The following is a 25,109-nucleotide window of genomic DNA, read 5'->3' as shown; positions in this document are numbered from 1 at the left end:
ACCCTTTATTTTAGCTGAAAAATAGTCAGAACCAGATGCATTCAATTCATACTTCATCAGAAGATGAATTGTTTGATTTTGCATGCATATTCTGGGCAATGAAAGCAAATAACCAAAACATGTCTTCTTGAAAAGCTTCAAACCATTTGCAGACAATAAATCCTTGATTTGGCCAGGAATACTGGGGTCGGATAATGTCTGAAACCTAACGACCCCATAATCAACATTATGAGGTGCAAAAAAAGGTCTATTTTGTAGCAAAAGGAAAAATTCCTTATTAAAACAAGGCTCAAACCTAAAAAACAAATATCTACATTTTTAATACAATATTCCTATATAATTGCATAACTAAGTCAAAAACAGATAACAACATAACTACACTATTATTACAAAATTTCTACAATCTTTAAACAATATAAAAAAAAGGTAAACATTTATATAAAAATATATCTACAATCATGAATTATAAATCTACAACAAATCTACGTAATGTAGACAAAATTTCTACAAACTACAAAATCAAACATTATATAGTTTCATAAGAATGAGAACAATTTTTTTTAGCTTTTACCAAAATTTATTTTTGAAACTAATAAATTCGTACCTTCATCACTAACTGTTGGGGAAAAGTTCTAGTAGATTTTTGAACTTTCTTCTTTTTTGAAGCTTTTACATTAGGAGACACTCTAACTTTTTTTGCAACTTTAATGCCAACTTTTTCTTCGACGAAATCATCATCGAAATCAATCTCTTTGCCTTTCCTTTTCGCAGATTTGACAGGTATGGAAGATTCACCAGCATCAATATCGTGCTTTTGCTTTGTTCGAGCTTCTGTCCTAGCTTCACGAGAGGAAAGGTGAGCTGATTTTGAAGCCTTTTGGGGTGAATTTGCTGAGAAAACACCCAAATCAAATGAAGAAATATCTTCTCATTTGTCTTTTGTAGGGCTGTTCTTTAAAGATATCTTCTTCTTCATTGAAAATCAAGGTAATGAGATATGTTAACGGAGGTAGGGATTTTGAATAAGAGTAAGAATTTTATTTGGTTTTGTGAAGAAGAGATGAAAAATGGGTTAATGGAGTATTTTGAGAATTTTGAAACGAAAATCGTGGGTGAAGATATATGGGTGGGGGAGTGGGGATGTGGAGAGATAAACGTGGGGGAGTGAGAATATACGGTACAGTTATTTTAGGACAGTAATTAATACCATTAAATCTCTTAAAATGTACATTTTTTGTAATTGGGCATATAAAATATAATTATAGTAAAACTTGAGTAGGGAAGATAATATAGTCTCATATAGTGTATAGGAATGTAAAAATTCCCTTATCAATTGCTAAATGTGATTTTTAAGTCGGTCTTGCTAGATGCGACTTATAAATCGCATTTGAGCTAATAAAGATTCTGCAACTTCGTATTATTTTTTGTGTAAAATAATGAAAAACGAAAACACAATTAAATGAATACTAAAATAAATCGAATCGACACCGTTCAATTATTATTGTACACACGTGGCTTACATCTAATAGCGTACTAGGAAGTACTGAAAATAAAAAGCCATTTCACCACTCACACTTCTCACACACTCTGTTGATTGCTGCTGTAGAATCAAAAAGAGATGGGTAGAAAATCGTCCTTACCGAAGGGTAAAGATAAAGTCATCGACGGCAACGTCTCGTCGGCCGGAAAAAGAAAGCGCGACGGTTACGATGAGGATAAAACCGGTGACCGGAAAAGGAAGGGTGTACTTCAGTTCGTTGACGACGCTGCTTACGAGGTCGACGACGACGACGACGACGACTTCGATTTCACCGACGACTCCGATTTCTTCGACGAAGGTATAATGCGTTACAGCTGTCACTGAATTAATTTCTTTTTTATTTTGTTTTAGCTGAAAGCTACTGAGAAAATTAGGGATTTTTGGTATACTCGGTTTGGTTAATTAGCTATAATGTTCTGCATTATCGTAGATTTTTTGGCTACCTTTGTATGTTTAAACTTTAAATTTAGGAAATTGACTGAGAAATTAGGGATTTTTTGGTAAATTTGGTTTGTTTAATAGGCTATATTGGCCTGCATTGTCGTAGATTTTATGATTACTTATTTGCATTTTTGAGTTTTTTTTTAATAAATAGACAGCATTTACTTAATTCCTTTTGTTTAGAAAAATGAGTTGGAATTAGGGATTTTTGGTCAATTTGTTTGTGTAATAGCCTATGCCGGTATACATTTTTTGGAGATTTGTTCTTTTATTTCTTTGCTCTGCATGGTTGAGGTTTATATACACTTTTTTAAAGAACTGAGGTTTTTGAAGCTAAAAAATCGTTCTAAAATTGCAGCTATATTGGTGTAATATTTTCTGTTCCGTCTGTGTGAGCTTGCTCGCATTGGTGGTCCCGAGCCCGGAATAAAGGAGGAGGGCTTTGGTAGGCTGACAGCTATAATGAGGATTCATATAGTCGACTCCAACTTGTTTGGGTCTGAGGCATAGTAGTCCTTGGTTATTTTTCTTTGGTTTTCCAATTGGCTTAGTGTAGGAGGTTTTTTGTTTAAAACTTTTTGGTTTTGTTTACCTAATGGCAAGTGAACAAACTTTGCTGCACCTCAATAGAATACCTTTACCAATTAAAAGAAGAAGAAGAAGAAGAAGAAGAAGAAGAAGAAGAAGAAGAAGAAGAAAAACAAGAAAAAGAAAAAGAAGCAAGTGAACAAAGAAAGAAAAAAAAACATATGTAGGGTTTCATTATCCAAACTTAGGAAGTTATTTGTTTTGACGGGATTCACTTGTCTATTGTAAATTTGGGTTTTAAAAACTGAAGTTAAGCAAGACCATAGTCTACTATGATTCTGGTTTTGTTTTCCATTTTAATTTGCGTTTTTGATTGTAAGTCATTTTATGTTTCTCAGTTTCTGGTATATAGATGGTATGCGACATACCGGGTAAAACTACGCCTGGACGAATCTACGTATTTCTTACATTCCTTCAAAATGCTTGGTCTAAGGCATGGTGGATTAGCTGATTTCCTTTGATTGAACTCTTCTGTAAATATTACATGTATAGCAGGGGAATAGGATTGTGTTTTAAACAACAGCTCCTCAGTACACTTCTACGTTCATATTGTTTTCACCCTTCCATTCTAAGAGAAATTCTGAACTTCTTTATCTGCATTTTCTCGTGAGAATAGCTTGCTGCTAGCTTTATTTTTTTGCAATTTTCTCTGTGTACGTGCTTCTTGTTTGTCGCCTCTCTAAACTCATTGTCCATTTAGAATTATACGAAGGTCTATGCTGCCAATACTTTTTACTTTTTATCATTAGCTCCGCAAAAGCATGTCCACTTCAACTCTACTTGATCAAAAAGAAATAAATAACATCTACTTGAATCTTTTTGGTAAATAATTTTTATTTATTACCAAGTGACTATTTGTACAAAAAACTTCAAAAGAAAAAACTGGAAGTTGGATCACTGTCTGGATCACTGTCCCAACTTTCAGCTGCAGAACCTCATAACTGGTAAACAACTGAAGCGAAGAATACAACTTTTCTAAGGACAAAAGTCCAAATATTCCTTTCTTCTTGCTAATTTGATCTTTAGACTTGCCCTGCAGAAACATTTACTTGAATTTTGGTATCACAATAACAGCATTGCCTAAAGTTGCAAATGAAGGAATTATAAGCCAACCATCTACTTAAACAAACTACAAGAAGTTTATCTTATCAAAAGAAAACCAACTACAAGCAGTTTAATCCTTATAAATAGAAAATAAAAATATATTTAGCTCAGGTGCGTTGGTTATTTTTTTGGTAGGTACACTATGCCAGAGTTATTTTGAATTTGGTTTATCTAATCATTGTTGTGCTCCTGCTATACAGATTTTCTTGAGGAATTTAGAAGTAATGTTGAAATCAAGAATGAGCCTGTGAGAACACCCCAACCCCCGGTGATCAAAGAGGAGGAATTGGATGGAGAAGAGCTGGAGAAGATGTTAAGGGAGCGTTACAGGCCAGGTTCTAGCTTTGTTACCTATGCAGAAGATAGTGATGAGAAGAAGAGACTATTTGAGCAGGACACACTTGTGCCTTCTCTCAAGGATCCAACTATATGGAAAGTTAAATGCACGGTACTCTAATCGACGGCAAATTGAAAAGTCACTGATGCATATATATCAGATTGTTGTCATTTAATTCTTTTTCACTGTCTTTCTAGTTATATGGCTTATGTTTTCTTTTTGTATTTGCTTTGTGCTATAGGTTGGAAGAGAAAGGCACTCAACTTTCTGTCTTATGCAGAAGTACATAGACTTGCTTGCTCTAGGAACAAAGCTGCAGATAATTTCCGCTTTTTCACTTGATCATGTAAAGGGATATATTTATATTGAGGCTGACAAACAATCTGATGTCTACGAGGTACTACTTCCTTTTTTTATTTTATTTTATCATGGCATTCTTGTGTCTTGAATTGGCCTTGGTGCTTCTGTGGAAGTCTGAGCATTCATTAGTGACGTTCTTTTCTTGATGAAAGCATTCTTTAATGACATTTTACACTCTCTAAGCCGAGCTCCTTGGTATAGGCGTGTAAAGGCCTTTGTAGTATATATTCAAGTAGAGTGGCACCTGTTCCAAAGAATGAAGTTTCTCATTTGATTGCTGTGCGGAGCAAGTCTTCTGGGATTTCTGAGGGTATGTGGGCACGTGTCAAAAGTGGAATATACAAGGGCGATCTGGCGCAGGTACTTTTTATTCCATCAGCTAGCTGCTATTTAAATCTCTCTTATCATACATGTAAATGCAATATGAATTTTCTGCTGGTTAATGCTGCTTACTAACCTCTCTTTATTTGTCTGAGAAATTAAACAACAATAACAAAGCACCTTCTTTTTAGAGCTTGCTAACTGTTTCATCATGGTCATGTAGGTTGTGGCAGTGAATGATTCACGGAAGAAAGTGACGGTGAAGCTGATTCCAAGAATAGACTTACAAGCCATTGCCGACAAATTTGTAACAATTTATACTCGATTTCATAAATGTTTTATGTTTTAGTTAATGTGAATTACTCAGATATGAAGCATAACACCGTACTCCCGGCTTCTTCACCTCCCCATCATGAAAAAGAAAAAAAAGAAAGAACAGAAAGCTGTGTTAGGGAGGGAGGGAGGGACAATGCTATTTTAACCTCAAATTCCTTAGAGTAATGCACATTTGTTTGGAGTTGTTAGAGCCCATTTGGGTTGGCTTAAAAAAAGTGGCTTTTCAGCATATTAAATAGCTTTTAAGCCAAAAAGCAAAAAGTTGGGGTGTGCAGCTTATTGCTTTTGGCTATTTTTAAGCAGTTTTTAACTTATTTTAAGCACTTTATAGCTTTGCTGATTTGATTAAAAGCTAAAAAGTGCTTAAAAGCTGATTTGATCAGCTTAAAAGCCAATCCAAACGTCCTGTGCATTCGTACTTATTGGAGGTTGTGATTTGAGTATTTCCTGCACTGCACGTCGTAGGTCCTTTTAGTTTTTTTGTATGGTATTACAATTTTAGACTGAAGCACTGTACTTCCTCTTCTCTTTGTTTTGAATGTTTGCTCCTATGCTCTATTGGGACTTCTGCTTGATATTGACTAAGCACTTGAAGTATTTAGCTAATTATGCACTTAGCAATCCAGGTTTAACATCTCATTAATATATTTTCATTTTTAATTTAGGCTTATATATCTTCTGCAGTCAGCTGCAGTAATGCTGGTTATCATCTTCGCCAATTAAAAAAATTGCTGCTTATCATCCTCAATACAATTATAATTATGACTAGTCTTCTTAAAATACATTTTTTCAGAGGCTATAAATTTCCTCTTTGCAAGAGTTCAACCTCTTATCTTAGAATGGTTAACGAGAGAATGCAAAAATGCAGGGATATTATAGGGTTGGTATCACCGTCGTTCAGGGAATTGTTATAATTCCATCTTCACGATTTTTTTTTTGGGGTGGGGGGGGTGGGGGCTTCAATTCCTAATGTTTAGTCACGGTTTAAGTTGATCCTAAAACAACTCTATAATTAAGTATTTATAGACTTCTAGTGATACGTACATTCATTACATGACCATTCGCATGTTGATGTTTCCATACCTAGTCATTTTTTACTTTCAACTTGCTCAGATAGCTGAGTTTTTAAAATGTTTTATAGGGTGGAGGAGTTGCTGCAAAGAAGGGAGTTATCGCAGCACCAAGACTAATTAGCTCTACAGAGCTTGAGTAATATGCATTCTCCATTTGTTACGATTAATATAATAGGTTGCAAGTACGTGACAATTTTTCCTTAATTAAACTGCAGAGACTTTCGGCCCCTCATACAATACCGGAAGGATCGGGATACAAACCTAATGTTTGAAATTCTCGACGGAAAGATGCTGAAGGATGGTTATTTATACAAAAAAGTGGGCACTGATTCATTGAGCTATTGGGGTGTAATGCCTACTGAAGCTGAACTCCTGAAGTTTGAACCTTCCAAAAGTGATGGACCCCAGGATGTAGAGTGGCTTACCCAGTTATACGGTGACCGGAAGAAAAAGAGAATCATAAATGATTTCAAGGTTGGTCAGAAAGGAGGTGAGAAAGGAGAGGGTTCTTCAAGCTCTAGCATGGAAAACAATTTTGAAGTAGATGATCTTGTATTTTTTGGGTAGGTTTGTCTCTTACTGTTTACCAATTTGGAATCTGCACCCTGTACTCTGTCATTTTTGTTTAATCGTTTTTCTATGCTATTACAGTAGGAATGATTTTGGCATTATTATTGGCAAGGAGAAAGATGATAGCTTTAAGGTATATGCAAGTCTATTAGCTTTATTTTTCTTTGGGTGAATGATGTCTTATTTAAAGCGATTATTTTTCAGATCATGAAAGATGGTTCAGAGAGACCTGTGGTAGTGAGCATTCAACTGCGTGAGTTGAAGCGTGCATCTTTTGATAGGAAGCTATTCACCGTGAAAGATCAGCTAACCAATACCATCTCAGTTGGTGATATGGTTAGAGTTTTGGATGGTCCCTTAAAGGTTTGACTGTTATTCATCTTTTATTTTTTCTTTGTTTGATCATGATAGTATCCGCGTCAGCTTGTACGTACCTTGACTAATCCACCGATGACTTGCTATTTCCTTCCACTGCCCACCAAAGGTTAGGTAGATATGAATAATTCACTAGTGTTTCTGCTGGCATTTGAAACCTTGGTTCCCAAGGTTTTTACTCCAGCTGTTTGACCGCTAGGTCACCCCTTGGAACGTTTGACTGTTATTCATGGAAGCAGTAACATCTTTTTATCTGTTAATTAGTCTTCTGAAATGATGTAATGTAGGGTTAATAAATGCAGGATAGACAAGGAATTGTTAAGCAGATCTATAAAGGAGTCGTCTTTCTATATGACCAAAGTGAGCAGGATAATAGTGGTTATCTCTGTGTCAAAGGTCAGATGTGTGAAAAAATTACACGCAGTGATGGTATATCGAATGAGAAGGTTTGTACATTTTGGGGCATATTAGAACTAATCGTATTCTTATGATACCCATATTTGTTCCGCTAATATTTTTGTGCTTATTCTATTTAATCAGGGTAGTGAGCCTGGTCCCTCAGGTTTTGCAGATTTCTCATCATCCCCTAAATCCCCTCTTTCGCCTGAGAAATCTTGGAGAGCGAAGGATGATAACTGCAGCTGTATGTTTTTTATTAATCTGCTCTTAATTCCCCTCTTTCTATTTGACGTCTCGAATCAAGGCACTGCTCCCAATTCAAATATTTATTCCTTTAGCTTCTGGTTCTTTTTCCTCAAACAGTCAAGCGCGATGATAAAGATGGAATGTTTTCTGTTGGTCAGTCTCTAAGAATCCGAGTGGGGCCTTTGAAGGGATATCTTTGTCGTGTAGTAGCCATTCGACGTTCTGATGTTACAGTAAAGCTTGATTCCCGGCAAAAAATTCTTACAGGTTTGTACATTTCCTTGCATCGTCTTTTAATGTTATATGGGAAATTGTCACTAAACAATCTGTCATTGTAGTTAAATCTGAACACCTGGCGGAAGTTCATGGAAAGAGTTCTGTCGCGTCTCTTGGGTACAATTTCTTTGCCTGAATAAATTGAAGGAGAATCGTTCAATTACTTTTTTTTCACTTTGATTTCTTTTAATTTTCTCTTTACTTTCAACAATAGGGTCGATGCTGATTCTGCAAAACCTTTTGACCTGCTTGGAACACAGGATGGTTCTCAAGGTAGGAAGTATTTTGCTCCTTCTCTTGGATGAGTAAAGGTAATTTTATTCCAGAGTAACAACACAAAATAGGTGCAGCTACATACAAAACAAAAGCTCTAGTGACTGTGGAATTCAAGTAAAGAGTTGACATCATACATATGCCATCTTTCACCAAAAGCGAAAAGATATAATCATGAGTTTCTAAGTTTATGTATACAGTTAACTAAGCCTTCAAAGCATCTTCTGTTCCCTTCCACCCAACTGGTCTAAAATGCATGCACGGATGGTCATTTATGTCTTCCACTTCTCTTGCAATCTTCTTCCATTTCTGCAACATAGTAGTTCCTCGACTGTCTTTGGCATTGCCCTCTTTTGATTGTATAAGCTGAGAAACATGCACCACAACTTTCTGGCCGCATGGCAGTGTATAAAGAGGTGATTCACTTCTTCCTCATTTTCTCACACGTGGAGCTTCTGCTGCACAACACCATTCCGGTCCTTTGTAATTTTGATTCTGTCAAACATGCTCATGTACAGTTATCCAACAAAAATTGCCACCTTAACTGATGCTTTGCTCTTCCAGATTATTTACCAAGGCCACTGCATAACAGTATTCTGCCTGTTGCACAAATTTCTATATCCAGACTTGACGGTGTATTTCGATCCCTTTGATATTCTCATTACTCATTTCACTGCATCTTCTTCCTCTAGAGATATTCTGGCCCCTTCTATTTTCCCAGCAGATTGGTGAATTTCCCTATTCCCAATCTTCACAGTTTCTCCTAAAAGATAATTCCCATCCTCCTTGTGATGTTGTGCCGCTGTTGCTTTAGTATTTACTGCCAAATTATATTGGGGGATATCTTCTGCCAAATTTTTATCCTCATGCCATTACCCATTGTGAAGTGTCTGTTTTTAATAATCATCTCAGATGTTTCAAATGCGCTTCCACAAGCCCACTCCATGAGCCTTACCCTTCTACATGTTTCCCTATGTGAAATTTATTACTTACTGCTGTGGAACTTACCCTTCTACATGGATGTATCTGATTGCAGAGCCTTCTTTTGTTTTTTTAATATGTATTTTTGCGTTTTAGTTTTCGTTTTATATTGGTTGTCTCTCTTGTTATTTAATGTCAATTTTTCTGTAGATCCGTACTTCTCCTTTCATAAGTATAGAGTCTGTACTTTTATCCTTTTTCGTTCTTCACTTCGTTGGAACTACTCTTCTTTAAAAGGCAGTACTATCCACAGCACAATTAATTGATTAATGTCGAGTAGTGCAGTTGATGAGATTCAGCCTAACTAACAAATTTATCAAGGTTTAAGGTTGTGACTTATCGTTCTACTTCTTTTATCTTTTTGTTAGATTGGATGGTTCAGGGGGCCACAGAAACTGAGGGTAACACCGAGAATGCAGGAGCATCATCCTCTGCTGAAAGGTTAAAAATCATTGCTAATATTATTGTTCGTTTTCCTGTTCTTACATCTTGAAGTAGTATCTATGTAGAAAGGTATTTCTATTTCTTGCTTTTTTAAAAGTTGATTCATGCACCTGTTAATTACTGTACGGCAAAGTGTCTAAATATGGGGATGCTTGCATCTGCTTTCCATACTTAAAAAGTTAAAACAAAAAAAAGGAGCCAAAATAATGCCTATCTAAAGTGTTAAATTGTCTACTTATTTTCTTGGTATAGTAAAAGAGTTATCAAGAAAAGATCTAGTTCAAAACTTAAAAATCGTTGCTAATATTTACTGCTTTGTTTTCCTGGAAGGTTCGAAGTTGCTACTAGTATTTACCTTTTGTTTTCCTGTTCATACGTCTCTAAGTAGTATCTATGTAGAATGGTATATCCATTTCTTGCTTCTGTAGATGTTGATTCATGCATCTGTTATTTCATCTCTAAGATTGAAATGTGTGCATCTGCGTTCCATACTTGTATAAAAGAAAGAAGCTAAAATCATGTGTGTTATTTGGGAAGGGATTAGTTGCCGCTTATTTTTCTTGTTATGCTAAAAGTATTGTTATGAAGAGTTTAATTCAAATCTTCACTAGTAAATCTTCCCTTATCAAAAAAAAAAAAAAAATTCAAATCTTCACTAGTTCTGTCCTATGAATTTCTCTTTTTTTTTTTTTTTTTGATGAAGTAAGGGTGATTCATTAATAGGCATCAAGAAGATGCAAAAGGTAGATAACTAGCTCCGGTACAGAAATCTATGCTAAGAAAGGGAGCTAATGAAATCCACAAGGTGATCTTCACTAGTTGCAGGGGAAAGATAAATCCAGCTAAATAGATTAACTAAGGAAATAGTTTGAGGGAGTACATGCCACTTGTCTTTCCAGAATTTAACATGATCTCCTTTCCCAACCTAAAAGGTTATGTTTTGAAAGAACTCATCCCAGTGCTTGCTGATATTCTTCCATAGGCCAACGCCATAAGGAGTATTTATTTTCTTTGTACGCCAGTGATTATGTTACCCATACTTAGCATCTATGAAACAAGGAGATGGTGTTTTCTCTCTCATCTTAAAAGTTTTAAAAACTCATATTTATCAGCTCACGTACTTTTGAAATATATTCACAGGACAGGTTATGAAAAGCTTGATAGGTTGCAGGTTTTTTTTTTTTGGGTTGTTGTTGGGGGGGGGGGGAGAGTTGAGGTTAAGAAGGAATGGGGGAAGACAGAAGAGTAACAAAAAGAATAGGCATATGAGGCACTAGCATGAGTGAAGGCGCTAATTTCAAAAGGATGAAACTGACAATTACTTGGATATCCAAACTCACAATAGTAGTATCAAACTTGATTCTGCCTCCTTCAACATCGTATGAGATTTGTGCTTAAGACTGTATGTCTTCTGCTCCATTATCTCCATTTGGCTTCTTAAGAAAAGCTCTAATTCATGCTGTTTTACATATTATGCAACTACTCTTCAGACTTCCACTCGACATTTCCGCGGTATGAATTTTGTGATTTATTGTTGCTTATAAGGAGCTACAGATTTTACTTCTTTTGATTTTGTTTGGCGCTGAAAAGATGGGTGTTTTTTTCCCTACCATTGTTTTTGAAAATCGTTGATACTCAATATGACCTGATATGGGTAAAATTTATGTGCAGGAGTTCTTGGCCTGCTGTTGCTGGCTCGGGGCAAGATGATGGCTGGACAAAACCTGATGGTTGGGCAAAAGGTACTTCTACTGCTGGCGCTACTAGTGCTGTGTCTGACGGCTGGGGCAAAAAGGTTGAATCACATCAAGAGAGCACCGAGAAGGTTATGGATGATCCCTGGGGATCTGTGCAAAAACAAGAGAAAAATGATGACTCGGGCAAAACCTCATGGAGCAAGCAGGATGCTGGATCTTCTTGGGGTAAGCAATCTGATGCAGATCCAGAGACTGACTGGAAAAAGCGAGATGGTGGAGCGAACAAGACAGATAGAAAAACCTCTTGGAGCCAGCAGGATGCTGGAAGTGATGGTGGATCCTCTTGGGGTGCGCAAGTGGGAGTATCTTCTTGGGGTAAGCAAGCTGATGCAAATGCAGAGACTGGCTGGAAAAAGCAAGATGGTGTATCAAATAAGACGGATAGCAAAACCTCGTGGAGCCAGCAGGGTGCTGGTTCTTCTTGGAAGAAAAGTGATGGTGAAGGTGAATCCTCTTGGACTAAACAATCTGATGCCTCTGCAGAGACTGACTGGAAAAAGAAAAATGATGGATCTGGCTGGAAAAAGCCAGATAGCAATGCTTCGTGGAGCCAGCAAGATGCTGGGTTTAATTCGAAGAAGAGTGAAGGTGAAGGTGGATCTTGGAGTAAGCAATCTGATGCAAAGGCAGAGAATGACTGGAAAAAGCAAGATGGTGGATCTAGTAGCTGGGGTGGTGGTACAGACCAAGAAGGGAGCTGGGGAAAGCCAAGACAATTTGATGGAGGTCGTGGATCAGGTGGCAGGAGAGGACGAGGTGGTTGGCGAGGGGGTCGAGATCAAAGTGGTAGAGGAAGATCTTTTAATCAAGGACAGTCTAGTAGCTGGACTACTGAAGGTGAAGGCAATAATAATTCTAGTAATGTAGAATTTAAGGGGAACCAGTCTAGTTGGAATAGTTCGCAGGAACATGGTTGGGGAAAAGTTAATGATGACACCAGTATTGCTGGTAATCAATCATCTGATTTTCAGAGTGGTGGTGGTTGGAATGCCTCCAAACCATCAATTGCAGGATGGTCTTCTGGGAGCCAGACTAGTGGAAACCAGTCTGATTGGGACAAAAAATCTGGTGAATCTGGGAGCAAGCAGTCAGCTGGTTGGGACAATAAGATCACTCAGAAAGAGTCAGCAGGAAACTCCTCTGCCTGGAATAGCAAAGCTGCAGTCGATAATGAAGACACCAGTATTGCTGGTAATCAATCATCTGATTTCCAGAGTGGTGGTGGTTGGAATGCCTCCAAACCATCAAATGAAGGATGGTCTTCTGGTTGGAATAAGAATTCAGTCTCAAAGGAGGTAGGAGGTTCTAGTGGAAACCAGTCTGATTGGGACAAAAAATCTGGTGAATCTGGGAGCAAGGAGTCAGCTGGTTGGGACAACAAGATCACTCAGAAAGAGTCAGCAGGAAACTCCTCTGCATGGAATAGCAAATCTGCAGTCGAACAAGATGCCAATGAGAAAAATCAATGGAGTGGTAAAAGAACTTCAGATGGAGGTTCATCTACAGGATGGGGTCAAAGTAATTTGTGGAAGGGCGGAAAGGAGGATGCCGTTGGAAATCAAGATTCCTGGAGCAGCAAAAGTAACTGGAATTCTGGAAGTGGTTTTGGTGGTAACGACCAGCAATCTGATTCTTATGGTGACCGGGGAAGAGGTGGTAGTTGGAGGGGAGGCCGTGGTGGATCAGATAGAGGTGGATACGGAGGTAGGGGTGGTTCAGATCGCGGTGGCTTTGGAGGAAGGGGAGGTTTTCGAGGTAGAGGGGACAGGGGAGGTTTTAGAGGTAGAGGATCGGATGGGGGAGGATTTCGTGGTAGAGGGCGTGGAAGGATGGATGAAAGTGGTGAATGGCAGAATAGAACTAATTCGCAGGAAGATAAACCCTATGGTTGGAGCAAAGAGTCAGGCAGTGATGCTGAGGGATGGAAGTCTAACAAGGGCAGTTGGAGTCAAGGTAACAATGACAGAGGGAGCTGGAAGACTGCTGATAGTAGAGGCAATGCTAATGATGGTGGATGGAAGAAAGGATTCGACTCCGAAAAGAATGGGAGTGGAACTGGTACTAGTGCCACCAGTTGGAATACTCCAGGAAATAGTTGGAAAACTTCTACTGCTACTACGGGAGGTACATCTTCAGGGTGGGGTCAGCAGACAACTTCTAGTGAAAAGGAGGATCAGAATGGCATGGGAACAAGTTGGAATCAGGGAACTGCTTCAGGAAATGCGAGCACAGCTTGGACTGCAAACAAATCAAAAGAAACAAGTGACGGACCGAGTGATGTGTGGGGTAAAGCAACCAATGATGGACCAGGTGATGCGCGGGGTAAAGCAACCAGCTCTTGGGGCAAAGGAAACAGTTCTGGCAGCCAGGGAGGGGGTCAGCAGACAACTGTTAGTGGAAAGGAGGATCAGAATGGCATGGGAACAAGCTGGAACCAGGGAGCTGCTTCAGGAAATGCTACCACAGCTTGGACTGCAAACAAATCCAATACTGAGGATGTGAACAAATCAAAAGAAACAAGTGATGGACCGAGTGATGCGTGGGGTAAAGTAACCAGTTCTTGGGGCAAAGGAAAGAGTTCTGGCAGCCAGGGAAGCTGGTGACATCTTTGAACAGTAATTATTTGTACTTAAACTTACTGATTTTATATCCTGCTCATTTAGGTTTTTATACTCAAAACTGTCCTGCATGATGCACCGATTCTACTTGCAAATATTTGAGATGATAGTCTCAACTTTTTACTTTAAAGATAAACTATTTGAAACATCAGAATGTGCAGTGTTGTCAAAGGCGCGCTTAAGCCCTGAAGCGAGGCTCAAAACACGTTGAGTGCTTCGCCTCGCTTTGTAAGCGCTTTAGTGTCGCATCAAAGCTCTAACACATACTTTTCCTTGCCATCCTGAAAAGGCGACCTTAAACAATTGATATTTCATTTTATCATGATTTTTTTTTTCAATTTCTTTATCCATATATTTGTTATTCATGCTTATAATGATTAGTCTTGGACTACTATGCATATTTTTACTTTTTTTCCCATTGCGCCTTTTTTCATTAAAGCTCACGCTTTATTGCTTTGCGCTTAAAGCCCTAACGGACTTTAGAGTTTTTTTGCGCTTTTCGCCTTTGATAACACTGAGAATGTGTCACTATACAATGCTTAATATACATGCCCTGTCGATATTATTATGTTAATATATTTTGTTTCGGCCGAATACATACGCGTCCGCTTAAACTTTGTCTGAATCTTTCACTTAGACACCTATACTAAAGCTTGTACCTATTGAACACTCGATGCTAGTTGAAAATGTGTCAATTAGACACAAGTTGCGGGTGTGGCCACTTGCATGTACCATGCCACTTAAGAGAGAGTGAAGATACATAATTTCTTAATTTTTATTTTTCGTATTCTTTCTCCTTCTAGGTTGCATCAATTTGAGTTATTTTTTGAATTGCTTGCCTTTTAGTTTTCGATGGGGTTGAAGGAGTGGTGCAGTGGAGTGATTCTGAAGGTGGAGGTTTTGTATTCAATAAATATGGATTTATGGGTTTACTTTTTTTTTTTTTTGGGGGGGGGGGGGTATGGTGCATCCATGATTAAGGAAGGTCAGGAAGATAAAAATCAAAAGAAGGTAGAAAAAACGAAAGACGAATGCTTTGTGTCTGCAGGTCTGGTTTGAATGGTGGAAAAGAGAGGATGTTGAAGAAATCAAAGTGGAAATACTGGGTTTGTTGAAGAAAACGAAGAATTTTGCTTTGCCTGTCTTTATTTTGTTTATTGAGTACCACTTCATCAGCGATTGAGCTGTACGCACTTGGTCTTTTGTCAGGTTGTTTCGTAAGAGTTCAATTGACATAATTTGAGCATGGTTCAAGTATTCAGTAGGTTATGGGCTTAGTTTATGTGTCTAAATGAAAAAAATGACCATGTTTAAGGGGCTATATGCAGCCTTTTGTTTGTCTTTCCTTTATTTATCTTGTTTTGTCTTACTTTTTCTGTTCTATTATAAGTAGCATATTTAGTCTACTTGTGGTTCTAAAAACTCAGTTGCATTGCCAGTTTGCTGCGCCCTTTTCCATCAGCCTTATTATTGTACATGCTACTTATTTTGTTTTTTCTTTATGCAGGTTATTTTGCTATGGAGGGTTGACCGGGTTATTCATGTAAATGATCTGGTTTTTGGCTTGTAAAAAGAACAAAGGATGGACTTGGTCTTTGGGGAAAGCATGAATGGGACTTTAGATGCTAGTAGATGTATTATAAGCAATAGACTTGAATCGCAGAATATCAACTTCTGAATGTTGGATGTTTGGTAATCTCTAACTTAATTTTCCCTTTAGTGCAAACCAAGGAGTAAACATAAGTGAATTAATTTAAGTAGTATAACCTGGGTTTGTGCATGGTGTTTCAACAGGTGGTGTTTGGTCTAGTACTTGTCTCTTCTAGTTGTTTTATTTACTTTTGTTTGATTACTTATTTTGGGGAACGCTATGAGGAAAGTGATCTTAGTAAGTGCATAAATGCTTAGTGCCTAGTCTGTAGAGCTCTAAATTTACAATCTTTCAGCTTACATTGCCCTTTCACATTGCTTAATGGGCGTGTTCACTGCGTCTATAAACATGTTGATGTGAAGTGGACCTGAAAGAAGCAACTTTCAATTACATTGGTTCTTTGGCGATAGCGGTTTACATTTTTACGGACATAAAAAGATTCGTTAAAAATATTGGACATAATGTAAGCGTATTAGCCTAGTTAATTTTTAATTCCGTGTTGCTGTTATTTTTTTATATGGGTATTTTGCTTTATTACGTTCTATTAAGTCAAGTATATGCACAATCAGAGATCTCAAAATTTGAACACTTGACCTTGTATTCTCAAGCTTTAGGGTACAACTAACTGTACGTAGGAAGCTATTCGTGAAGAAGTACACACTTGAATATAAATAGCTTGCTATTGGAAGGAGGAGAAGACATGGAAGTAGAACATTTTTACCACATATAGTGTATTTCTGAGTGTGATGGTTGCATAGTAAAAAAAAAATGGAGGATTTGGACGTTGTGTTGGAGGGAGCTAGTTGTTGCAAAGGGAAGTGGCACCTCTTGTATATTGGCTCTTAATTATGGAGAAACAATTGAATGGAGATAAATATCAATGACGAGCAATAACAATGAAGACAACAAAATTGAGGGGAATTAGTTACTAATAATGAGTTTTTAATTTTTTTTTCATCCCCAATAATATTAGATATTGCATTACTTTTTTATCTTCCTTTTATTGAGGAGATTTTATATTTTTCAGCCATTTTAATTAACCGGAGATTAATTAGGTGCATGTTACCAATGACAAGGTCCTTAATTATTGAAATGTAACAAGCTGTTGATGCCGTTGAAAGGAGTTACAAAGCTTCAAGTCAATCTTTTCCCCTATAGTAAGATTAGTTATAATTCTCTCTTCCTTGTTGCTTTCTCCTATTTATACAAAATACAATATCGTTACACAATCAGAGGATTGGTTCTCTACTTCTCTTCGACAGCTAAACCAACCTCCTGATAATTCATGAAGGGAGCGACAAATAAAATGTTATTTTCCCCTATTACTTTGAAATCTTGAATTATTAAGCGAAAAGGATATCTAGAATTTCCTCAAATCACTCTTACACTTAGATTATGTCAATTCTGTCTTAGTAGTGGGGACATCCACATTTTAGTGATGCAATTATGGGACCGAGAAAAAGGCAGGGTAGCTCGGTGTACAAAGTATTTCGTATTCACGCAAGATTTGCAGAAGAATCTCATGCCAAGGGGTATATGATGTAGACAATCTAACCCAATGCAAGCATTAGTGGCTACTTCCACGGCTCGAAAAGACAACTTTACTATTAATTCAAGACTCCCGAGAACAAAGAACATATCTTATCAAAGTGTTTGTTGAATTGAAAAAGACTAAAAAGTCACGTAGGCTCTGAAATTGATGTATGATCCGAAAAAGGAACCATGGCCAACCATACCCAATCTTTCTAAAATTTAATACAATTTCCTCACTTTAATTCATCATCATCTAACCCAAAAAGTCAAGAAAATCCTGTGGCCGCCAATTCCAAGTCATATTCAAAAACCCCACAACAAGGAAAAAAGAAAAAAACTGAAAATACAATGCTGACACATGAGTTAACAACTCATAAATTCCCCCTAGACATTCCTATCAATTGATTATGTACAAACAGCCAACCAGTGTGGTGGTGGAGGATAAGTACTCTTTAATCCTTAACTAAAGATTTCAAGTTCGAATTTTCAATAGGAAGCCGTCTTTGTTAATACCGATTTACCTCTAACATGGAACTTCTCGATACAAATTCTAGTTTAGTTGTACTTAATGCAGCTATCAAACAACGGATGGTGAATTAAATAAAATTACATACAAAGAAAAATTGGAACCCTTGTGATTGATCTTTACCAAATTGCAAAATTTCTTTTTGACTTTTGATTCTTTCTTGAATAATATAGGAATATTCTTTACTAAAAATGCTATAGTAAGTGTAATAATTGTAATGATAATTGCCCACAATGGTTGGTGGTAATGTACAAAACTAAAATAATTAAATGAGACAATAAAATAGTAGTGGTTGTAGATGGTGATAATTTTGCGCCGCTCCCAAATATCATTCCATAGAAGTCACTATCGCCGCCGCCAGTGGACCCGGCACCGCCGCTCCCGCTAGCTCCGGTGGTGGTCCCACCTCCATATGATATGCTAATACTATTATCCCTGTTTATTTACAATAATGCAAAATATTCAGAGGTGCTTACAACTATAAATAATAAAACTCAATAGTTTTTACGGGGAGCATAAATATACACATGCAAAAATTATTAATTTTTTTTTAAATATTAAGGTCTGAAACCATAAGTTTCAAATGACAATATATTTTTAAGACCTTTAAGTGTATCTGAAATGCAATTTTTCATTTCAGACTTATCATTAAATGTAGGAAAACGTTTGTTTTCAGATCTTTTGACCTTAAATACATCTGAAGTATAATTTTTTCACTTAAGACTTAATGGCTTTAAGTGCATGAAATCATTGGTTGCACTTCAGACATATTTGACATTAAGTGTATCTGAAGTGCAATTATTTTACTTTAGACTATTTTTTTTCAACTTCAAACCTGATAAGTCTGTAGTTGATTATAAAGTGGTAGACTTATTATTTTTTTTTTGTAAAATAGGTATAGTTTTAATTGTGACTCCAAAACCGAGTATAGATGTAAAAACCCCAATATCAATTGTACATCTTGACTAACAACATCGAGCTTGAGCTTTTGAGCAACTAGGCCATATGGGCCCTACCTTTATCTTAACGGAAAGTGGTCCAAGCCCAGTTAATATCACAAATGGGGCCCAAAATCTTTAAGAAAAGTCTTTTGGGCCCCACGTTTTTCATGGGCTGGAAAGCATGAATCATAGAATCTAACTTCTCAGCTCATACGCTCCTATAAAACACCTCACATGACCTGATACTGATCTTCCCTCTTTTTCCCTGCCCTACATTTTTTATTAATTACATAAATTAGACTATAATATAAATAAAATAAAAAGATTCTAGCCGCGTCAAACTTAGTTACAAAGTTGTTCACCGTCGAGGATTCATGACAAATACTTGTTCAAAGTTATGAATTTTGATTTTATTACTGTTCTAGTTATTTGGTCCGCAATAAAATATTTTACATATTTAATAGATTTTTTAATACAAATACTTTGAAATCAACATCATCAAAATTAAGTTGGAAAATCGCCTAATTTCCCTCTAAAATGCAAATAGACAATGGTCACCAAAGGAGTTGAGCTATATATCTTTTTTTGGTTTTCTATTCGATATTTAATACCTATATTGGGGTGCCGATTGAATTCAAATTCGCACGAGAAATTTCACATTATGTGATTAAGCATTTTTTAAAATAGCCGACTCATATTCGGTACTCAAACCTGAAAATTAAAAATAAAAAAATATTTACCATTCTACTGCAACCCTTACTATCGAACTATAGAACTCTATACACAAAGGCCAAAGTATTATTTAAATCTATGAGAAGTGGGAATAAGACAACTCAAGAGTACAAGGCTCTATGTATGTATAAATTAGATTCTCAATGGCCTTTTTATTTTTTAATATAGTCATAGCTTTGTACTTATTCTGCCCTTTTCTAAAAATTATATACTTTTTTTATACTCTTTAATAAATCTACTCTTCTTTCTATTCTTTGGGCAGTGAAAAGAACAAAGAGAAGCAAGTGGATGCAATAGAGAAATTAAAAAGCAGAAAATGTTTAAAAACGAGAATTTTTCTAAAAATAGCTTCACTACTGTTTTTTTTTCCTTTCAAACTTGCTTTGTTTTTTCTTTGAGCCGATGGTTTATCAGAAATAACTTTTCTATTTCAAGTAAGGTAAGGCAACGTCTGCATACATACTACCTTCTTTATACTCCACTTGTGAGATTACACTGAATATATTATCCTGATTGTTGTAACTAAGATTTCATTGGTTGATAATTTGAAATAATTAATATATTATACTTAATTATATAATACTTAATGCTAGTTGACGATATAAAATAATATTTATATTTAAATTATGAAATGGGGAGTACCTCGGGCCACCAAAAACACCGGCGTTGAGGGTGAGTTGATCAATAAGAACGGCGGATTTGGGCTCCACGCTCGAGGCCTTCGCGTATTGGTTGCTCAGCCCTTCACCTGATGGCACGAAAAATGCTCCATTTACCATTACGTCCCCATCAGTTCTCCAGTTCCAGTCACTCCACTCTCCCTCGTCTGTGTCCACGCGCTTTGTCACCTGTTCCCACACAAACAGCTTCTCGTTTTGACTATTTTGAAGATATCAATATGTCATTTCAAGCAAACATCATTATGACTAAGTTTGCATTTTCAAGCATTTATTTAAAATAACTTTAAAAAGCCCAATCACAGCCAAAATCAATAACGAAAGCGATTTTCCTTAGAGCTTTTTTTTTCTTTCTTTATTGTGTTGGATATTAGCTTATCATAATCTTTCTTTATTACTCGGAATTGTAATTGATAATGTTAGAAATATGAAAAGAATATGATCAACAAACATTTATACAATTGTCCTATATGTCACATGTTTGAGTCTTGGAAACATCCATTAATGCTTGCGTTATAGTAGGTTGTCTACATCGAATTGTTCTTTTATAGTTATTATTGTTCCAGTAAGTATAAGTAGGCGTTTGTACATAAAAATTGTATTTTTTAAAAAAAAATAGTATTTCAAATTAAGTTGAATAATGATATTTGAAATTACGTTTGGGCATGTATTTCACTTAAAAAAATATTACAGTTTTGTGAGCGGGAAAACAAAAAATTTCAACAAAAATTTCTGAAAATTTTGGGGTTTTAATCAAATTTACATTGTAAAATTTCCAGAAAAGACCAAGCACTAAACCGAAAATCAGTGTTCTCAAAAGGCCTTTTCAAGTACAGAAAAAGAATACCAAAAATACTTTAATTTAGTGGTGGCGCGTTTCACCACGCGCAACCACCGCATTTTATCTGAACTAAAAAAAATGTGGGACATGGTCTAAAAAGTTCACAAGGATTTTCCCAAACATCATTAAGCCAATGATTTTCTTCTTTTTCACTAGAGAAAAATAACAAAAAAGTATCCAAAATCAGAAAGAAAATAGAATAGATTTATAAAAACTAAATTAAAATTACCTCCTTTGCATTTGGATCCACTGGCGCCATATAACGATTGCCCTGACTATTAATAGTAGGATTAGCACTTCCTCCAATTGCATACATTTGCCACTCTGTAAAATCATTGTTCACTACATGTATATATCCTCTTCTACACCTTGGCATTCTCTGTACTAATCCCACTCCAAAATGATTGAATGCTATTGTCACCTATTTTTCCATAAAATTACACATTAAACCTCAAAAAATTTCAATATCATCAACAAAAAGCTCTTAAAAATGAGGAAAATTAGTCAAAAAAAAAAATCTACTATACAAAATATCTTAGTTTTATCATCCGTTATACTTTCGTCTCATCCATATCTGTCGTTAGCAAATCGTCTTAACCCTAATGGAACTTCACCAGGCATCCTAACTGTAGTATAGCATATGCTGAAATTTGGTAGGTCAAGGACAAATATGAGATGGGTTCGAGACAAATATGAGACATGTTACTGCTATGGCTCATGCGGCCAATAGACTTTTGTAGTCCGATCCTTCCCCAGACCCCGTGAATCGCGGGAACTTAATGCACCAAACTGCCCTTTTAAGGACAAATATGAGATAATTTACTAACGAAAAAGATATGAATAATCTCAAAGTATAACGAGGAATAAAATTAAGATATTTCATACTATAATAGGTAAATTTCAAACCTTTTTCAATAAAAGAAATACATCTAACCTGCATTCCGGAGTCAGGCAAATATCTATCATCATGTCCCAAGAGCATAACTTCATCATGGTGAGTGAAATAGTTGTTAGATATAGTAATCGCAGTGGACCCCATGATAGCATCAATTAAGCCGTCGGTACAATGCGACAATGCACAATGATCAATCCATATATTTCGCGATCCAAATATAGAAATTCCATCACCGTCCGATCTTCCTCTATGTCCAACGTGAGTCGGGGTCGAACGTATATTAGTATTTCCCGAAGGACGACAATTGTAAATATGCACATTGTGTATAATAACATTACTAATATATTGTAACGTTATACATCCATTTCCTGTAATGTGTACTTTTGCACCACGACCGTCGATTGTTTTATAACTATTTACGATGAGTTCATGTTTTAATTTAATAAACATGTCGGCTGAGAAAATTATCCAGAGCGGTTCGTCTTGGATTACGGCATGCCGGAGAGTCCCCGGCGTTGGATTTACGGTGTCTCTATCTGAAGAATCAGTGACGACGTAAATCTTACCGTTTCTTCCTCCGATTGCGCCCTGGCCGAAGCCTATGGCGCAATCTGCTAAACGTTGACGATTGCTGGCCCAGTTTGGATCGCAGCGCCAGCAATCGTCTATTGGGTTCCCTGTTTGACATTGTGCATTTATGGTAGTGTCTAACAGTTGTCTTCTTGATATGGACTCATTCACCCTACTGTAACAAAGCAACAATAAAAACAATTAAACTTCATCTCAAACAAGTTGTGATTGGCCTATAAATCCAAGTAAAAAGTACTTGAAGTTCTTATAAAAGTATACGATGTAAAGTAAATGTGCTAGCATGACTAAATCATACTCCATCATAACAAGAAAAAAGAAAAAAAATGTATGAATAATGCAGGGGGTGGAAACAAAAGTAAGTTAAAGTTTTAAGTATTTTGAGCTGTAAAATTAGAAAAAATCGGAGCTTTATTGGAAAAATTAATATTTTCTTGATTGATTTTGGCAAAAGCAGAATGTGTACACAAAAAGTACTTAACTCAAGAAAGGTTCAAAAGTTTAATATGAGCAAAACCCAGATGGGTTTTGTTGATTTTCTAAGTAAAACAGAGAAACCCAGATGAATAAATGAATTAATGAGCTAAACCAGATGGGGTTTTGTTTTAAAAAGAATTAACCCAAATACCGTACACCCAACCGCTTAAACCAAAAATAGCCGGTAGAAGTATAATATACTCTATGCATTATTTGTGTATTATATTTGTATAATTGTGTATCATCAATGTATAATGTATGTAGACAAAAAAAAACAATGAATATGACCTGCTATTTGCGTAAAGATCCGCAAGATGTAAGAATGGGAAAACCCCAGACGAGGAATTTGAGTATTAATGCTATGAATAAAGTTAGTATTGAAATGTGAGTAATACCTTTGTAGTTCTTGAACCACAGCTTCAGGGTAAGGGTGTTGATAGGGGAGGGTGAGATTAAGGGAATTTGTAATTAGTGGGAAGAATGAGATTAAGAAACAGAATAAGAGAATGCAAATAGCAGAAAGCATCTTTAAAAGTGTAATAAAAATGGTTGAATGAATTAATATTCCTTGTAGTTGTAGTAATTGGTCTGTTTCTTCTGTAAAAGGAACTCTCTCAAAGGAGGGAAGAGATTTCTTGTTCTTGAAAATTTTGGAAAAAATGTAATGTTCCTTATATATATAATAAGTAGAAATAGTAACAAGAATTGATATACTATTGAATTGATTAATCAAGAAAATAAAAAAGAATATTGGATTGGCTTTAATATTAGGGTTTTGGACTTAGGTTTATAGTATGTTTTTGTTTGAAGAAGAAGGAAGAGATTTTTTGGGTAATAGTGGCTATGATGTTGAAATAAGCCAAAACTCAATTCCCACATAAGAGAATTATGAGTTTGAGAGGAAAGGAAAGAGGCTCTTGTTGTTTTTTTCTCTCCTTTTGCAGCCTCCTTGAGCCACTCACACAATTGGCTTGTTTTGTAATTATTCTAATATAAGATCCAAGTCTGAATATATATATTAAATTGAGAAAAAAATTTGAGATTTTTTTTTTTCAAGAAGAAAGTGGCTTATCCAAAATGTATCAGCAGCTTCTTGTGGGGTTTGGACTTTGGGATTGTGGGAAAAGGAATAGGGGAGGTGGGATTTGGCTACTTTAGGGGCTGGAGATTCTTTTCTGAAAAGGAGAAAGATCAAGATTAAGGAGTGTGATGAGATGAATGAAATATTTTCACTTTTAGTTAGAAGTTTATAGTTCAGGTTTTAAGAAGAAAAAAATCAAATAAGAAGTGCTACTTTTTTACGGATCGTTTGGTTTGAGACAAGTTATGCTGATATTAGTTATTCTGCTATTATTTTTTATAGACTGTTTAGGGCAATCCGATGCACTAAGTTCCCGCTATGCGCAGAGTCTGGGGAAAGGCCGGACCACAAAGGTCTATTGTATGCAGCCTTAGCTTGCATTTCTGCAAGAGGCTGTTTCCACAGCTCGAACCCGTGACCTCCTGATCACGTGGCAGCAACTTTACCAGCTACGCCAAGACTCTTGTTTATATGTAATATTAATTCTCGGATTGTCAATTTTACCATTTTATCCTGAAATTACCATTTCACCTTCTGACAGTATTAGTTATCCTGATATAATTTTTAATCTTGAGATAACTTATCCCGGAATTAGTAACAAAACAAGAAATAATGTGATACTAAAATTTTATCTCGTGATGATTTTTATTTATCCATCATACCAAACGAACCCTTAGTGAGTCATATGCTATGCTATTCTGAATTAGCAATGCTATTGAGTTTTGAATATAAAATGGATAGGTTAAAAAGAGGGGAAAAAAAGATGTTGGCTGTGGTATGATACTCTGCATAATCTTTTAATTTCTGGATCTGGAGAAGGGGTAGAACCTTTTCTGCTACACTTTTCACTTAATCGTTAAAAAGGTTGTCATTTGTGAAGGTTAAGATTTGTACTAAACTAAATTAACTATATAGCCTTTTGAAGGCCATAATTGCAATAATAAGATGGTAGATCTCTAGCCATTTTCATTTCGTTTATCATTACACCAAATTAATAAATAATAAAAAGGTGATTATTAATTTTGTTTTATTCTTTTCTTTCGTTTTAGACTTAGAAATAGGCTAGTGTTTCTTGAAGTAATAGTGACAGAAAAAAGACACTATATAGCCGCGGTAAAAATAAATAGC

The 25,109-nt window shown here is 36.2% G+C and overlaps 2 protein-coding genes across 3 annotated transcripts; one reads left to right on the top strand and one right to left on the bottom strand.

Annotated features, from left to right (window-relative positions):
• Positions 1-1,583: 1,583 nt before the first annotated feature.
• LOC104213543 (protein RNA-directed DNA methylation 3) lies at positions 1,584-15,830 on the top strand. The gene is made up of 17 exons (XM_009763058.2): positions 1,584-1,838; positions 3,874-4,121; positions 4,252-4,407; positions 4,572-4,730; positions 4,915-4,998; positions 6,169-6,236; positions 6,316-6,663; positions 6,752-6,803; positions 6,875-7,033; positions 7,348-7,491; positions 7,586-7,688; positions 7,808-7,957; positions 8,029-8,083; positions 8,181-8,239; positions 9,589-9,661; positions 11,336-14,036; positions 15,547-15,830. The coding sequence occupies exons 1-16, from the start codon at positions 1,619-1,621 to the stop codon at positions 14,022-14,024; spliced, it is 4,767 nt and encodes a 1,588-aa protein (XP_009761360.1). The 5' UTR covers positions 1,584-1,618; the 3' UTR covers positions 14,025-14,036; positions 15,547-15,830.
• Positions 15,831-17,861: 2,031 nt separating this feature from the next.
• LOC104213544 (probable pectate lyase 13) lies at positions 17,862-23,969 on the bottom strand. Of its 2 annotated transcripts, none has more exons than XM_009763064.2 (5): positions 23,296-23,969; positions 21,875-22,577; positions 21,170-21,361; positions 20,065-20,270; positions 17,862-18,184 (listed from the first exon to the last, which is right to left on the bottom strand). In XM_009763064.2, the coding sequence occupies exons 1-5, from the start codon at positions 23,424-23,426 to the stop codon at positions 17,944-17,946; spliced, it is 1,473 nt and encodes a 490-aa protein (XP_009761366.1). In that variant the 5' UTR covers positions 23,427-23,969; the 3' UTR covers positions 17,862-17,943. The 2 variants fall into 2 exon arrangements, with proteins under 2 accessions (XP_009761366.1, XP_009761365.1); XM_009763063.2 differs by having other exon boundaries at positions 21,875-22,580; positions 23,296-23,964.
• Between the last annotated feature and the right edge of the window lie 1,140 nt (positions 23,970-25,109).

Source organism: Nicotiana sylvestris, chromosome 5, assembly GCF_000393655.2.
Source record: "Nicotiana sylvestris chromosome 5, ASM39365v2, whole genome shotgun sequence".
Taxonomy (NCBI): domain Eukaryota; kingdom Viridiplantae; phylum Streptophyta; class Magnoliopsida; order Solanales; family Solanaceae; genus Nicotiana; species Nicotiana sylvestris.
This window is presented reverse-complemented; position numbering and strand designations above follow the sequence as displayed.

Excerpts from the sequence above, each read along its gene's own strand:
- LOC104213543 (XM_009763058.2), top strand. The coding sequence starts at position 1,619 with ATGGGTAGAAAATCGTCCTTACCGAAGGGTAAAGATAAAGTCATCGAC. Across the intron at positions 6,804-6,874 it reads AGAAAGATGATAGCTTTAAG|ATCATGAAAGATGGTTCAGA; the intron begins GTATATGCAAGT and ends ATTATTTTTCAG. Across the intron at positions 7,034-7,347 it reads TTTTGGATGGTCCCTTAAAG|GATAGACAAGGAATTGTTAA; the intron begins GTTTGACTGTTA and ends TAATAAATGCAG.
- LOC104213544 (XM_009763063.2), bottom strand. The coding sequence starts at position 23,426 with ATGCTTTCTGCTATTTGCATTCTCTTATTCTGTTTCTTAATCTCATTC. Across the intron at positions 20,271-21,169 it reads TGGATCCAAATGCAAAGGAG|GTGACAAAGCGCGTGGACAC; the intron begins GTAATTTTAATT and ends GTGTGGGAACAG. Across the intron at positions 18,185-20,064 it reads GGTGTTTTTGGTGGCCCGAG|GGATAATAGTATTAGCATAT; the intron begins GTACTCCCCATT and ends GTAAATAAACAG.